Source organism: Python bivittatus, unplaced genomic scaffold, assembly GCF_059951505.1.
Source record: "Python bivittatus isolate LINGU-HERP-01145 unplaced genomic scaffold, Pbiv_v1 ctg000560_np1212, whole genome shotgun sequence".
Lineage (NCBI taxonomy): Eukaryota > Metazoa > Chordata > Lepidosauria > Squamata > Pythonidae > Python > Python bivittatus.
The window spans coordinates 2,836,630-2,853,556 of NW_028277083.1; the positions used below are offsets into that span (position 1 = coordinate 2,836,630).

The following is a 16,927-nucleotide window of genomic DNA, read 5'->3' on the forward strand; positions in this document are numbered from 1 at the left end:
GAGGTTCACAAGAAGGGACTTAGACCTCCTGCTTCTCCTTATGATGCCCAGGTCCTGTTTGCAGCAGGTGATTAAGGCAGGGACCCCCACACACCCCACTCTCAGTGTTGACCTTTTCTACAAAATCTGATGTCGCTCATTTGACAGAAAGACATTAAGCTCCCTCGCAAATGGCATTTGCTTCTGGAGCTGAGCCGAGACCAAATCTTGGGAAACCATGCAGGAAAATTGAAAACAAAATATAAAAATAAAATAACAGGTAATTAACGAGAATGAGAACTTAATTGAGGCCCGCAATCTCTAATCAATCTCGCCATGGCTGGCTGGTTCCACCAATGAGCTCTGCTGTTATTTCTGATTGTGTGTGCAAGGGTGCGGGACGGCTGCTCGGAGAACGTGCTCAATCAAAAATGCGACTGGAAGCTTGCTGAGCTGCAAGGAATGAGAAGAGGCGAAATGCAAGACCCAAACCTCTTTAGAGAAAGCCAGCGGGGGACATACCCTTTCAGGCTCACTCCCTTTCTGACTCCTCCAACCATAGCAAAATCACAAATTTTGCAAAGATGCCAACTGGCAAATTTTGCAAAAATGCCAACTGGCAAACAGAGTTTCCATATAACCACAAATTGGTGGAAGGCTGCAACCAGGGAGACTAAAAAATACTGGCATGCTGGGGGTGGGGGGTGGGGAGATGTTGCCAGGAAGAATTCAGCTTGATCAAATCTGGGTTTTCCTGCTGCATAATGTGAGAAATGGCCCAGAGCAGCTTCCATCTGACTTCCAGCTGGACAACTTAAAAAGGGAGTTATTTTTCCTCCAGTCAAAGAATCCCATTAGGTGCCTTCAGGCTATTTTTGGGTTTGCACTCAACATATTAGCAACAAGAATTTGTATTTCCTGAGCTAGCAGTTGAAACCTATGTGATTAATGGGATTCTAAACATGACTTTTAATACTTCTGACCACTCAAGACTTGGACCCAGCAACTGACATGGCTGGGCAGCTGCTAACAACCTGAGGGATTCAGGACTAATATCACCTTGTTCCTTCTACCCTATAGACTGGCGAAAAATTGCGATCTCATAACACCTCCCTAAAATCCAAGGCACCATCTTTCTAATCTTCCAAAATATAGTTTAGAGGCTTGCCAGGACTGAGTCAATGTGCACTTAGCACCCACACCTGCCTAAAGTTCAAGATCCATCATTGAGAAGCCAACACCCTCCCTGCAATTCTTGGCCCAAGACATTGTAATGTGATGAGTTTTCTATGAATGTAGCCATCCATATGGATCACTTTAAGTCAGTATGTGGCCAGGGTCTGGCAAAGCAATCATAATTGCCCAAGAGATTTGGGTGACGACTGTCCACAGAACCAATAGGTGAACACTTCCTTTCCAAAACTGGGTCTTTGTAATGGTATGTAGGAAAGATCTTGTGAGACAGGGTGAAGAGATGCCGTCTAGGGAATGGTCAGATAAGAGACAGCATAGCCCACAGCTGAATAGTGGGTGAAGCAAGAGGCTCAAAAGAGACCCTCCCCAAGTTCTTGGGCTGTAAAGGAGATGGCGGGAGAATTGTACTTTCAGACTTGCAAGATTCTGTTCATGTAGCCTTACAATAAAGTAGAATTAGCTCATCTGGTCATGTTTCCTGTCTGGTCTACCTGGTAAGGCTGACAGTCTTTATTATCAGACCGTCAGCCTTACTGACAGTATGTCAGGGTGATGTCATCTAGATATTTGTAAACACAAATAAAGCTTAGATTTCAGTTTCTGAATTAGACTGAGTGACTGGAACTTTGGGACTGTCTCCTGCCAGAGATCTGATGTGGGGCAGCGGACGCAGGCGTCCACAGGAATTTTTCAAGCTGTGCTTCCACATATGTTCAATGCATAGATTTCTAAATAACCTCAGGCATAACAAAGCGTCCTAAACCTCCAGTGACCTTCTTCCAATAGAATCAAAAACCCAATTAAGCACTCAGAAGAGTGCTGGGAGCATTACCAGTATTTTTGTCTGGAGATTGGATCCATCTACTTCATCAAGGACTGATTCCCAGTTACAAAAGCCAGCAAAGAGAACTAAAGTACAATCTGTTTTCCAAATCATTTGAGATTTGCATTAAGGAAGAACTTTATTGATTTTATAATTAAGGTGGGGATGAAATTCACACTTGAGGATGGATTACAACAAGGAAAAAAAAATCCTTAACTGCTTTAATTCCCTACCTTTTTACCATCCTAATTTAATTTTCCATTATAACTTCCTTCAGAGAATGAAAAGTAGATATGCAGACTGGGAATTTTGGGAGCTGAGGTCTTAACACATCTGGAGAACACTGGCTGGTGAAATCTATCTATCTATCTATCTGTCTGTCTGTCTGTCTGTCTGTCTGTCTGTCTGTCTGTCTATCTATCTATCTATCTATCTATCTATCTATCTATCTATCTATCTATCTATCTATCTATCTATCTCAATTTGTGTGTTGCCAATTTCATTTTGACTTGTAATGGTTTACAGTAATTAAAATATGCTTATTCCTGATGTCATGCTACTTTTTTAATCCACAGTCTTTTACAGCCCAACCCTCTGACTCTCCTGAGCCTGACAGCTATTAAATCTCATTTTCTGCATGCATCTAAATTTTAACAGCATTGCCACAGCAATATGTTTTGCATTTCAGCCCAAGATGGATATGTTTTCTTTACAGATATATCTAGATATAGTTGTCAATAGGAGATAAAACTTCATGCATATTAGATTAAGATTATTGTACTTCATGAAAGGCAGAGCCAGAATACATGAATTAGTATCACAAACACTATTTTTTATATTCCTGAATTCGCAGAACACAGTAGACCTCATTGGTTTCAAGTTCTGCTCTATTTTGATATCTAGTCCCACAATGTATATTGTGTCCCTTCCACCTAGGGAAGATATTAACAAATATAGATTAACAACCAGAGGACAATTGGGATACAGATTAGTCATTCAGGCTACTTAGGTGATCAACCTACCACCATAAAACCATACAGCAGTTTAGTAGTCTGCTTCTTATAGCGTAATAGTATGTGAGAAAGACCTTGAGAGATGGGGCAAGAGATGCTGCCTAGGGAACGCTCAGATAAGACTGGGGCATAGAGCACAGTGGCATAATGGGCAGAGAAAGAGGCTCAGAAGGGACCCTCCCTAATTTCTCAAACTGTAAAAGAGACAGCGGGAGATTTGTACTTTCCGGCCTGCAAGACTGATGTCAGCCTTCCCAGGTGGACCAGACGGGAAACACAACCAGATTGAGTTAATTCTACTTTTTTGTAAGGCTACATGAACAGAGTCTTGCAAGTCTGAAAGTACAGATCTCCCGCTGTCTCTTTTACAGTTTGAGAAATTAGGGAGGGTCCCTTCTGAGCCTCTTTCTCCACCCATTATGCAGCTATGGGCTATGCCCCCTCTTATCTAACCATTCCCTAGACAGCATCTCTTCGCCCTGTCTCTCAAGGTCTTTCTCACATACCATTACATAGTGACAAGGTACACCAAATAATTATTCAATGGACAATGTTTCATTAGACTGTTTGTCACTGCTTTTAATGGAAAAGTACTGAAGGACTTCACTGTGTCAGCAAGAGAAAAGATGTAATTTGCTCCCAATGCGAGCAGTCTTCAAGATTCTATACCCTTATGTTCCCTAGCCCATAAAGCCAGCTGTCCCCCTAAAAAAGCTGTAAGAGTTGCTGGGAGTTTGGCAGCATACACATTTAATAAATATTATTATTGTTGTTGTTGTTGTCATCAGTGCAGTTTTATTTCAGGAGACAAAATGGGTCTGGCCCGCTTAGAACGATGAGAGGAAAAGTCCGTCAAACTGTAATAGTCAATTTGGATCAACCCTTCAAGGTAGACCAGACCAGACAAGTCAGGTAGGCTAATAACTACTTTTATTGTAAAGTTATAGTAACAGAATCTTGCAAGTCTGAATTTGCCTTCCCCCTCTGTCCCTCTATCTCTGGTGAACTAGGGAGGGACATGTCTGAGATTACAATTACTTCTCAGGTTACAATCCTACCCCACACTCAGGATTTTTTTATCTGACCACTGCCTTGGCAGCAACTCTTCCTCCTGTCCCTCGAGGCCATTCCCTTGTCCTCTACAACTTGGTGCCCTTCAGATCTTTTCAAGTTCCTTCCCCTCCAGCCTTAGCCACCATGGGCTTGTGGGAAGTGTAGTTACCCACCCCTCCTATAGTCTGTCCTCTGAGGTGCTGCAGAGCTACGCCCAGGATCAAGTTGAGATATGCAGCCACAGGCTTCTGTGCAGCTTCAGAAGCATAAGTGAAACTCCGAGCAGAGGGGGAAATGGGAAATGATGGGCAAAACAATAAGCAAGCTTAATTTATGTGCCTCATCAGGAATGCCAAATGAACTACGGAAGGAAGGAAGGAAGGAAGGAAGGAAGGAAGGAAGGAAGGAAGGAAGGAAGGAAGGAAGGAAGGAAGGAAGAAAAATGAGCTGCTACCAGCCATGGCTGTGCCTTCACAAGTGATCCCTCCAGGCCTGCACAATAAATTTGCGAGTTAATGCACATTATTAATGTGTGTCAATGTCTCACAGATGTTTCCCTGCTCTGTTAATTTTGTCCTCTTTAAATAATACTGCTTCACACTAGAGCTCCAACCCCCCGGTAAGAAGTCAGGCACAGTGATCCAGATAAAAAATTTATTTCAATCTTTCCGTCTTCAGACTTCCCACCTTTCAAGTAGCTCCTTAAACAAATGTGAATCAAACACCAGGGTACGCTCCAGCTGTTAATTTAATGGGTTCCTAGAAAAAAATGCTGTTGAGTTTATTATACTAGGAAGGATTCAGGGTGGACACTGATAAAGATTTTATTTTGCAAAAGGAGTGACAGACAAGTTGTAAGAAACATTTCTCCCTCCCACACTCAACCCTTCCTATTCTAAAAATATCTCTATTTCCTGACTCTGTTGGAGGCTTGTTTGTCAGTGAATCACCATCAGATCAAAAATCAGGTAACTGCATTAGCTTGGTGAGAACACACAACAGCCAACAGAACAACAAAACCAAACACAGATCAGTGTGTGAATCATTACTTCTCAACAAGTCCTCCTCTCTGTGTGCAAAGGTCCCAGTGACTACTTCATGAAGATATCTAACCAGTGTTCAAGGCTGATTGCAACAAGTTTCCACAAGCTTTCCACAGAATAAAAAGTGAATACTTAAAAGTAATCAGAAGCTCAAGCATGAAGCAACTGGGAGGTTTCACCAAAATCCATCAGAGTTGAGAATCTAGCTGAGCTAATATAGGTCACCAGCAGCCAATCACAAACAGAGATAGTCTTTCCAGCATGGACTCTCCACTTTTAATCGCTGGAAGTTGGACCTGAAGCTAAAGCATGACAAAGGTTGACCAAGCCAAGGCTTAACTGACCAAGTAGAAGGCCAGGATCCCAATAATTCTATTACTCCTTGCTCATCCAAAGGTTTTAGATGTTACCTGCCCACCACATGAACCACACTAGATTCCTTAGTTCCTTTCTACACCAGATCCTCTACATTCCCGGACTGCTTATCATTCAAGATCCAGATATAATCCAACTGCCAGGGTCACTATGGACAAATATATATTTTTATCTTATAAATACCGTTATCTTTTCTTGCATTAAGCAACGTATTTATATTTTCCCTAGGTAAATATTCTCATTAGTCCATACACATTTTTGGAAGCACATGAGCCCACAGGTGCATAGTGGAAATACTAGATAGGTTATATTACCCTCCTAATCCTCTCTAACTCCTTTCCTTGAAGTATACATTTATTACATTTCCATCCCTCTGACTATCTCCTACCTGTGATAATAGGAAAAAAGATAAATAAGATTTCATGATTTATTGTCTCTGTACCACTGATTATTTTGTAGGCTTTCTCAACTCTCCAATTTACCTCCTCTCTATACTATGCAGTCCAATATTTCTTTAAATTACTTTTCCCAGTTCATTCCTCAGCATCCTAAAGATTTCCTCTGATTTCTCTGCTTAGGATTTACCCAGCTGAGCAGGCAAATATAATCAAAACATCTCAACCTCGACCTCCTTTCTTAAAGAAAACCTGGACACTTTAGTTCCTTCCCTGGAACTAAAGATGGTTTAGTATGTGAAAACAAAGAAGGCCATCACATAATGAAAGAAACTTAGCTGATTAATCAAATTAGTTTTCAGCAATAAAGTCTGCAATTTGAAGCTCGCTAATGTGGGAATAAGCTTCTCCAAATTCAACAGGCTATATTTCCAAGCCAAATTGCGTAGGACTGCAGTGTAAATCTGTACTTGATAGGCAATGGTTTTGAAAAAGATTATGCAATTTTTTTTTTTAATGATGCCTATCTTAACAGCTGCCATTCTGGAAGAGGCATCCTTCTTGTGAAAATGAGAAAGTGGAATGCTTCTTTTAAGAGGGAGGTTACACTAATTCTTAAAAAGAAAAGGGGGGACACCTTGCTAATAAATTAACAAAAGGGGTCAGCTGATTCAACACAGCTCTATAGAAAGACTGGGTATGTGACTTCAGCTCATGGATGTTCATCAGAGCAAGGAATAGGAGTGGGGAGAGAAGAAAATGTGGGTGCCTGAAAACCACTTCCAATCCTCACAGCACTTCAGATTGACCTAGACTTGAGCAAAATGAACCAGCAAAATGAGGACCATGTTAAACTGCAGGAGGGAGAAAACAAATGTTTTAATTCTCCCCTACTTAAGAGCATCCCTTCAAAGAGACGATCTGCAGATTTGGCGAAAATCTTAATTGCCTCTTTTCTCTAACGTGCTATTTATGGGTGAAACCATCCTGCCCAGACCATCCCCCATCTGCATTCTGATTTTCAGTTCCTATATGGTGCAAACGTTCTGCCAAGTCCTACTGCTGAATGCCATCTTTTCTTTAGTAATGGTATTTAGAAGACTCAAGTTATCCAACTTGACTTATGGGGAAATGAAATACTTCAAATGTAAGTTAATAAGCAGAGCCTCTGTATTGATCAATGATCTGCGTCGATGGTACAGTCACTTACATAAATAAAAGAAATATCTATAACCAACTAAGACCTTTAATGAACCAGCAACAGTAATCGACTATATGTGCCAAAACCAAGGATAATTCTAATATATTACTTTGTACAAAATCATCTGCATCTCACATCCTGGTGAAATGTATTACATGAGAATTTTCATCATGTTTCTTTTCTTTTTTTAAAGAAACAGAGCCAAGGAGCCATACCAAAGAGGCACATGCACACTGCATGTGAGCCAGCAGAAGTCCAAAAAAGCCCTCCACATCTTTCAACATGGAGAACATATTACATGTGTCTAGAAGAGCCTCTAGGGTTTTCCTCTAGGGTTCTCCAAGATTCAGTTAACTGGGATTCCATATCCTGGTTCAAAATATTAAGAGATTATCCCTTTCATTGTGTTTCCAGAATACTGACTGTTTCCAGCACTAAAAACTGGAAATCTATCATCCATGTAAGCGCTGGGTCCCCTCTATCAAACAATGTCATCTTGTTGGACCCAGCAGTCATGCCTTCTCTGTAGCAGCGGGCCCCAACCCTCTTAGCCTTTTGTAAGCTCTGAAGATCTGGCTTTTTCCTTGGGCGTTTGGACCAGGTTAAATGAGCTCTGAGGCTGATGTGGGTTTTATGATTGTGATGAACTGTTTAACATAAATGTCATGGCTTGTTTGTAACTGTTGTTTAAATAAATAGATTTTCAATCATGACTACCAGCAATCTTTTCATTTTCTGCCACTGACTTCCCTCAGGCCCAAATTTCGTTTATCAGACTGTTGTCTAGGCTGCAGCTCTTCCTTCTGTCTCCCAAGGTCATTCCCACATGCCATTACAGAGAGGCAGCTTATAAGTCTGCAGGAATCACAGCCACTCATGGACCTTTCTATTCCAACTCTTATGGTTGAACATTTTCTCCTCAGATGCTTGCTTACATGGGTTTTTGCAAAAGTTACTGCAACATGAATAATTTCGAATCTGTTGTTGATGTTGCTATATTTTGAGCCTGTAGTTCTACCATCCTGACAAGGAGTTTTGTTGTTGCTGTTGTCCAGGTTTTGTTTTTTAACGTTAGGCATACATGGACTATCAGCCATTTTGTTTCTGCTAATGGTTATGCTAGATTGGGCCGAATCCAAATAAACGATCAGCCAGCTGCACGTGAGTGTGCTTAAACCGCAAATACAAGAGGACCGAATCAAAGCCCAAACATCATTATGTGAATTCATACGAATTCTGCTCCCTACGATTCTGATCCAAATTAAAGGTTGCAGGATCTTTATTACTTACCTTTTGTTACAAGGTCCTACTGCTCAGTCTTTCTAACGAAAACCAGATGGTTGGGGGAGATGGAGATGGCGTTTTGTGATTTAATTTTTGATTAAATCATGTCCTGGCTTTGGACCACAAATTTAACCCCAATGGACCTTTAGCATCATGATAACAAGGGCTCCAAAATGCTTTTTAACCAATGCAGGATATTTTTTGGAAAAGCAAGAGTGGAGATCCAGCAAAGACAAGTGCCTGCTGCTGTTTTGGTTTGGGAATCAGGCAGGGCCAAACAACTGTATCCTGCTTGGGCAGGTGGAACAAAATGCTTTTAGCATCCACACCCCAAAACCATTTACAATCCAACCAGCAGCTCCTTATCGCCTTTGCTTATGACTTGCAACCACAAGGCCTACCACGTGCCCTTGTCCTCTGATTCGAGAGTTTATTGTCAAGAGGGAGAAAAAGAGGGAGAGAATGAACCAGTGAACACCCAAAGGAAAGGCTGGCAAAGAAAGACATTAATAGCTTGGCAGTTATTCAGGAAGGTGGCAGCTTAGTCTCGAAGGAGTAAATATTTATAAATTTCCTTAGTAAGTGAGCTATCAAATGGCATGTTAAGAAGGAGAAGCTCATGAATCAACCCACTTTTTGAGGGATGGGGAAAACGTCTGAGGCTCAGGCCCCAGCGAGAATAAATGGGACTTAATATGCCAAAGAATTCCTTGCTTTCCAAAAAGGCAGCTTGTCTGGCAAAGAACAGAAGTACTAATGGAAGACGTTAGCATTGGGCTATTGTTTGCTCAGAAGAAACCGTCAACACAACGATCCCCTTCCTAGAACTGGCAATTCGTTAACACGTTTACAGCACAGTGAACTATGCAGAATTCAGGCTGACTAGGGACAGCCCCAATGCGCACCTCTTTTCCCTGTTAGGACGCATCTTCCCATAAACAAAAGCTACCAGTGCTTGGGAAAGGATCAGACAATTTGAAGGTGCAAATTTCGTAGCTGGAGCACATATCCCAGTTGTGTGGTGTTTCTACTGTTGGTCTGACGGTTCTCATGTTGGGGCCCACCCCAGGACTGGTGGAAAGGGACTTTTTCTTTTAGACCTTGCTGTCTTCCAATGTATAAAACAAGAAAACAGATGCTTCTAACTTGTTTAACTTCCTAACAGGAAGAAATGTGATGGCTTGAACGGAGGCCAGTGCTGAAACCACGATTCCTTGTCTATAAACCTCCCTGGCCTGCTTAGCTTCAGAACCAGTGGTACCCTCAACCTTCTATTCCAGTGTTTCTCAACCTTGGCAGCTTGAAGATGTGTGGATTTCAACTCCCAGTATTCCCCAGCCAGCCATGTTGGCTGGGGAATTCTTGGAGTTGAAGTCCACACATCTTCAAGTTGCCAAAGTTGAGAAACACTGCTCTATTCAGTCAAAAAGAAAAACGGAGAGACATCAGGTAACCCAAAGCCTTTTCTTGAAGGATATCTTGTCATTAACTTCCTAAGTAGACACATGTCTGTGCACGTGCGAATGTGTTTGTTGGTATTGGTTGAGCAAGTCACCCAAAGGCCCTAAGGAACATACTGCTGATGTTCACACTTGTCCATATTCTCAGACATGTTATGTTTGTATGTGTAGGGGAACAGGAAAATAACTTGCCTTGAAGATCAAACAGTCTTCTCTGTGCTCGGCATAGACGGAAGTGAGGCGGTATTGATTCTCGGTTGTTATATCAATCTGGTAGCCGGTCAGTTTATAACACGCTGTGCGGAACTCCTGAATCTTTGTTCGGAAGACTTCCATTAAACGCTGGTTTTTCAACTCAGCACTCTCCACTTGCTTCTTTAATTCTGGAACGAAGCAGAGAGAGGGAGAGAGAGATTACATTTTTTAGCACGTCCAGAATCACTCCCACAGGGTCTGTACATAGATGAGAAAAACCAGCAGAAGTAGTAGAAAGCAAGATTGGAGGAGCAAGTTAACGCTGCTCAGAGTTTCCATAAGGCACCGGCAGAACTGAACCGAGGACTAAGGCCGTACGGCTTAGGCCAGACTGGAGGGCATGACAAATTCAAGCTGCACTGGAAAGCAGGAGAGGGGAAAAATCTCTCTAAGACACACCAAGGAGCAAACTCCGAAGCTGAATGCCATCCTTCTCTCTCACTCTCTCCGTTGGCAGATTTCTGGCACAGAAAATGCTACAGAGCTGGCTGCCACTCAGCCAGTATTTTATCGTTCGGAAAGTTTGCTGCCAGTAGAGTGAATCCTTCAGGGGGATACACAACAATTACCATGAATCCTTCACCCAAGGTGCTTTGTGAGTAATTAAGCCACAATTTATCCCCCCATTAATTACAGAGAAGAGCTTTAGTTAAATACAAGTCGGAGATGCCACCTAAGTCAGCTTGTTTTATCAACACAGAAGCCCAGAAGGCTTTTATTCCCATAATAAACAGAGACACTTGCTCTCTGAAGCCTCTGACGTCTTTTCTCCCTTCCCCTCCATTGCCACATGACCATTCAGGCCACCAGGTTGCAGGAGAAAAGGGCAGAGGGGGGTCTAGCTGAACATCTGCAGTCATTCAAGGAATGCTCTGAGCTTTCCAATTTAGTTTTATATTGCATGCTTATTAAAGGTGCTGCTGCTGTTAACGACGATGATTACACTTTCATCTGTGTGACATGGCACTTGGCAATTTCAAGAGACCAGGTCTCTGCACTGCAGACCTAACATTTGAATTCAGAGTGAGCAACAGCAGAAGGGGAGAAAAGACACGCACGGATATCGGTTACACACGAGCCACCTGCACCCCAGAAGGTTAGTCTTTGCTGTTGCCAAGTCACCTTGTTCTCGTCAGGTTTCTATGGGTGCTGGCTTCCCATCCATGCCCCACGACCCCAAACTTGCTCTTGAAGACCCGCTGGCAGCTTTGGACAAAAGGCCAGTTGCAGAAATGTCCCGGGGAAGAGAATCCCCACCCTAGCATTCAAAACACATTTGGGGACGTGCCCGTGCTATTGCCTGGAAAGAAATCATGTTCCCACAGTCTCGCTTGGTGGCTGGTTGGTGTGCTGGTGGGTGGAGTGGAAGGAAGCACGTTTTATGTAAGATGCAAGAGAGGAAGGAAGGAAGGAAGGAAGGAAGGAAGGAAGGAAGGAAGGAAGGAAGGAAGGAAGGAAGGAAGGGAGGGAGGGAGGGAGGGAGGGAGGGAGGGAGGGAGGGAGGGAGGGAGGGAAGATGGAAGGAAGGGAGAAAGGGAGGAAAAATGCATGCAAGATGTCTGTAAACAGAGGTACTTATGTGTGTCTATGTGGGTGTGACAAAAAGGTAAAAAGTGTGTAAGGTTGTGTTGGTCTCTTCACTTGGGATAATGGGATGAGAGTTTGAGATAATGCTGGATGACAGAATGGAGAGAAGAGACTTGTCCTCAGAGTTTGGCTTAGTCCTCCACAGATGGGCCACCTTTCCTCTGAGGTTAAAGTGGGTGCTGGATTTTATCAAATCCACCCTATTTCATGGAAACCCACAAGGGTGATCGCTGGCCAATCACTCTCTCAGCTCAACCTACTACAAAGCCCTTGTTCTGGATCTAGAGATGGGGAGAGGAGCACAATGCATACCCCTTGGAGCTCCAGGAAGAAAGGCGCTCCAGAAAACTGGGGAAATAAAATCTAAAAATATAAAATTAAAGTCTGCCCACTCCTGTGTCACTGCAGCCATTGGTTTGGCGGTCTGAAATATTTGAGGAACATTGGCTTAGGCACACTTAGCCAACCTGTTTCAACTGCTCTGTGCTGCTGAAGTAACATCCATGAACAATTTCTTCTTGCTGTCACCTGGAACATCCCAGTTCTTCTTTCCAAACTTCTGACTTAGGATATACTTTATGGGTATCCCCCAGAGATCTCTGCTGCCGGATCCAGTTTTCCCAACCACAGATAGGTATAAAGTCACATATTGCTCTGCCAGATGCACCATGGCTCAAGACCCAAAGCCTAGGTCATCTTCCTGGGCTGTCTACCTGCAGCCTCTTGCTGGTACCCTCAAGCCCCTTGATTAATGGCATAATCAGCTATGGAAATCAGAAAGTCAATTTGCAGCTCTGACCTCAATATCCTCCCAATATTGCATTTACCTAGTCCCTCTCTAACTAAAATGAAGCCCCCATTGTTGAAAGCCAAACCTCCCCCACAAAGGAAATAACTAAAACCCATTGTCCACATTTTGGTGCCGAGCAGTACTTAACCGCTGTCAGAAGCTGCATGAGTATTAATACATTCCAGGCACCCAACTGCGCATTTGTTATCTGGTCCACATTTTAAAAGCAAAAGAATCCGGCATTGGCTTGACTCGGGTAGTGGGAATGGCTTGGAGAAGAATGGGAGGAGGGGTTCAGCAGTAAGTCCTTAAGAATTAAGCTGCACTTCCATTTTTCAGCACTGTTCAGACATTCAGATGGACTTTTAATCACCAGCTTCCTCGCCTTTGAGATAAATTAGCTTGAGCGAGAGAGATTGGGTGGTTGAGACACTGAGCCATTAATGACCTCTGCTTCCCATCATCATCTGTTTCAGTCTGCCATTCTCCCTTTCCTGACGCCAATAACCGGGCTCAGCTGGGATGCTAGTTTGAGGGGCAGACGCTTTTCACAGAATGGGGCCCTCTTCCCAGGGTCTGAAGAGCAGTGCTAACCCTGTTCGCATTTTGGAAGTCCTTGAAGACTTGACGTTCCCTCAGACATGGAGTCTGGAGCTTAGGTGAGCCCCTCACTGAAAATGTGTACTTCCTATGATCGTTGAGTTTGCCTTATTTTTTATTTTAATTATTGTATTATATTTGGCTTGGTTTTAACCCTATGTGCACAACCCAGAGTTGCAAGTGATATAACAACAACAACGAGAGAGACCTTGCTTAGGGATCTGACAATTGAGAACACAAGATCCCACCATTACCCAATATTAGGATTATTCTTGGCTACAGACTTTGTTCAAAGACAGTGAAACTACACATCACTGGTCTCTTTTCAGAGAAATACAAAACATTCTGAGCTGCAACGCTGCGTTAGACGCATGAAGTTGGTGCTTTTGGTTTGAAAACAAAAGCTAAAAAGCTCTACTTGGAAAACAGAGTTTAGTTATGAACACTATTTGGCATTTTGAGGCATGACAGTTATAGCTGAGCCATCTGGCTCTTCATCTAAGAAGCATGGTAAGATGTCACCCAACTTTTTCTCATCCTATCACAGTGGCTTGTTACACTGGTTTTATATTGCTCAGATTCTTTGTCATCTCCCGTCACACAAAGCAATGTGTTTTATGAAAGAACATCCGCGACAGACCTTGCCTCTGTGCTTTTCGACTAGTGCTCTTATGAGAAACAAAACCCAGGGCTTGTTTTCTATACCAGACCGAACACCTAGAAGGCCTAACCTTGATTTCTGGAACAGCAAAGGCAGCCATTCAAATGTTTCTGGGGGTGGCTGATCACTTGTCTTTGTCAGCATCAAGGTATATTTGAAAAGCAAGATGACGTTAGCAAAAGAACTGTCGTCACCGCCCACCCGCAGCCTCCAGAAGTCTTGCCTGCTTTTATTCCAAGTCAGGAAACCTCCCTGAAGGGGTCAATCTACTGAGCCCCAAGGATGCTGGAGGCACACTGTGGAGGGCGGCATTGTGACATGAAGCTTTGTGGGTCTCTAACTGCCCATGCAGGAATGCAACAGTCCTCTGGCTAGCCCATCGCTTAACCGAGTAAAAGGCAATTAACCAAAAAACCCAAATGCCTGATTTAAACAGGATGGGTTTTACACTTCAGTAACAGTTAGGGCACTTTTTAAAAAATGACTGGCTTTGGAATGAAATCAGAGAGCTATAGAAACGTCTTAAAAGCAATCCAATCCACCCTCTGCTTTCTGAGCCCAAAATTTAGGCTGGGGAGAAGTAAAGAACCTGTGAAGAGGAACAGGAGAAGGGAAGGGGTGGCAAAGGGGGCGGTGGGGTAGCAGAGGGGGTGTCAATCACAACCAGCATCTTGACTTCTCTGACCACCCACCCCTGGGTGTCCATGGTGTGGGGAAAAGGAGTTGATGCTTAACAATCCTCACTCTGACACTGCTCTGTTCCTTTCCCAGTTTTTCTCTCAATCAGGTAAAAAAAAAAATCTTTTGCTCTACTTAAGGGAAAGCAATTTAGGAGACATTGAAAGAACAAACGAGTGAAACGTTCTGGGTGCTCAACTCTTTCCCCTCCTTCTGCATCTTCTGATTCTTCACTCTTTCTGAAAAAAAAAAGTCAGGAAACTGGTTGCACCCTTCAACGCATTCAGATCTGTGATGGGAATATCCATCACAGGTGGTCAAGTACTCCAAACACAGCATCAAAAGTTCAAGTACAATGCTTATTAATGTGGGCTTGTTGTTGACATATGGGCTAGGAAAGCTCACCAGCCACCAAAAGAGCAGTGATTTAAATCACAAGGGTGTAATTCCATCCTCCTTGCTCTGAGCTGAACAAAGCAACTCCTGTGGGTCATAATGAGGAGCACAAAATGGTCGGAATCCATCGGGATGGATGAAGTTTGAGGCTTTCGGGGCCACCATGTGCTCACCTAACCTTCTGATTGGCTGCAGGAGGCTCTGCAGCAGTTAAGAGGCAATGCTGATTTCCTGGTCTGTTTTGGGAATTAGGATGGGAATGGGAGCAGGGGGTCTTTGGGAGGCAAACAAATCCTCACCTTCCCCACAAGCCTGCAACTCCCCCAATGGTCTGAAATCATGTTCACTGCTCCAATTTGGCTTTTTTTGCCAGAAAGTACTAGTACTGTGATAATAAGGGGCTGATTGCCTATTGCCGAATAAACTCTTTGCTCCTGATTCTGGAGAGAAGGACAGTCAAGGGAGACAAGAAATGCTTCTTAGCAGCACAACAAGGAGAGCTGGGTTTTGGATTCTCTGAAAGTCTCTAGAAGAAGAGATGAACCACAAAGAAGGCTGCTACCACAGAAACTGGAGTGGTATTCCAGCCAAGATACAAGGAACCCACAGATTTTCCCCTTGTTGGGCAGTTGATGTGCTTCCAACGCTCCCTCTTCCTTGTGGCCTGTCTTCAAAGAGTTGTTCTCCTCCAAAACTAGGTTTCACAGACAGCTTTGAGATATCCTAATGCCAGGATCTCATCTTGGATTTGATCTGGTGTTTTTAGGCAAGCCAAGTTGGATTGGAAAGAGCTTGAGGCAAAGAAGACTTAGCATGAAGGAAAAGAGATGATCCTGTTTTCTGAGACATCAAAGTCCCCATCCCATTAACTTTCCTTTTTGAAATACCTGCCCTTCAAAAACTGTTCACTCCTAGCAACCACCCCCACATGCTTACATGAACCAGAGTGAATAATTCACGCTATTTTGAAAAAAGCACGGGGCAGGCTTTTTCTATCTTCTAATGAAAATGTCACTGCTTTCAAAACAGAATTTTAACTAGCAAACCCTACAGTGAAGCTTCCATCTCAATCAGTAATCACGCTGTTGATCTGTAGAAAAGCAGAAACTGGGCCAACATTGACCCAGTCTGGAGGTCACTACAGGACAACCTCTCTCCAGCTATTCTAATCTGGACACAGGCTTCTTAAACTGCCCTGAAGTTCCATACCTCAAAACAACAACCACAAAAAGCTTCAGAGGAATTGGATCACAATTCTAGCCCATGGGAGCTTTCTATTTTAAACACCAATCCTGACTTTAACATACAGTTGTATACAAAATTAGACACCCCTGGTCAAATTGCAGATTTCAGTGAATCTCTAAGTAAATAGAAGCTGACACCCCTGGTACAGTTAAACATGAAATCTTTCTGCAAATTTAAATGCATACTATTTATATGCAGCTGTTTACAGATTCAAAATAACGAAACACGAACATAGCAGGTGTAGAAGTTTGAAAACTTTTCTAGGGTCAGTGCTTTGTAATTCTCTCTCTGGCAGAAGAATCCATTTCCACTCATTTTAGAGTCTTTTTAGTCTTTCTTTTGGATTTTTTCCCCTCCTCTTCCTTGCAGAACTCTTCTAGCTCAAAAAAAATTCTTAAAGGAACATTGACCTTTCAGCAAGACAAAAATCTAAAAGATATCCTCATATCCACCTTGAAGGTCTTACAGGAAGGAAGGATTTCAAAAATGGACTTCACAGTCCCCTGACTGAATAATATTAAAAATCTGAGAACAGATCTCAGACATATAGGGTAGCCAAGGATACCTAAGAATTTTTCTGAGCTAAAAGAGTTCTGCAAGGAAGAGTGGAGAAAAAAATCACAAAGCAAAAAGAGAGAGACTCTTAGCAGGCTACAGGAACTATTCAGAACCCTCTGTCAAAGGAGGCGTTACAAAGTTCTGACTGTAAGGGAGTCCCAATTTTATTGTTTACTTATTTTGAGTCTGGAAACAACTGCACATAAGTAAATATGCATTCAAATGTGTAAAAAGTCAGGTTCAGCTTTGTTCTGTGCAGAAGTTATATCACTGGGCCACCTCTAAGGCTCAAGATCTATCTGATAACTGATGGGTACTGACACACCAATTGACCAGT

At 42.9% G+C, this 16,927-nt stretch overlaps 1 protein-coding gene across 1 annotated transcript in view; it reads right to left on the bottom strand.

The window, feature by feature from the left end:
• The window catches only part of MAD1L1 (mitotic arrest deficient 1 like 1), a 330,372-nt gene that overhangs the window by 79,947 nt on the left and 233,498 nt on the right, over window positions 1-16,927 (bottom strand). Inside the window, exon 17 of the mRNA XM_088147972.1 lies at window positions 10,013-10,203. Coding sequence (XP_088004098.1) covers window positions 10,013-10,203 — 191 coding nt within the window. The remainder of the gene's footprint in view (window positions 1-10,012; window positions 10,204-16,927) is intronic.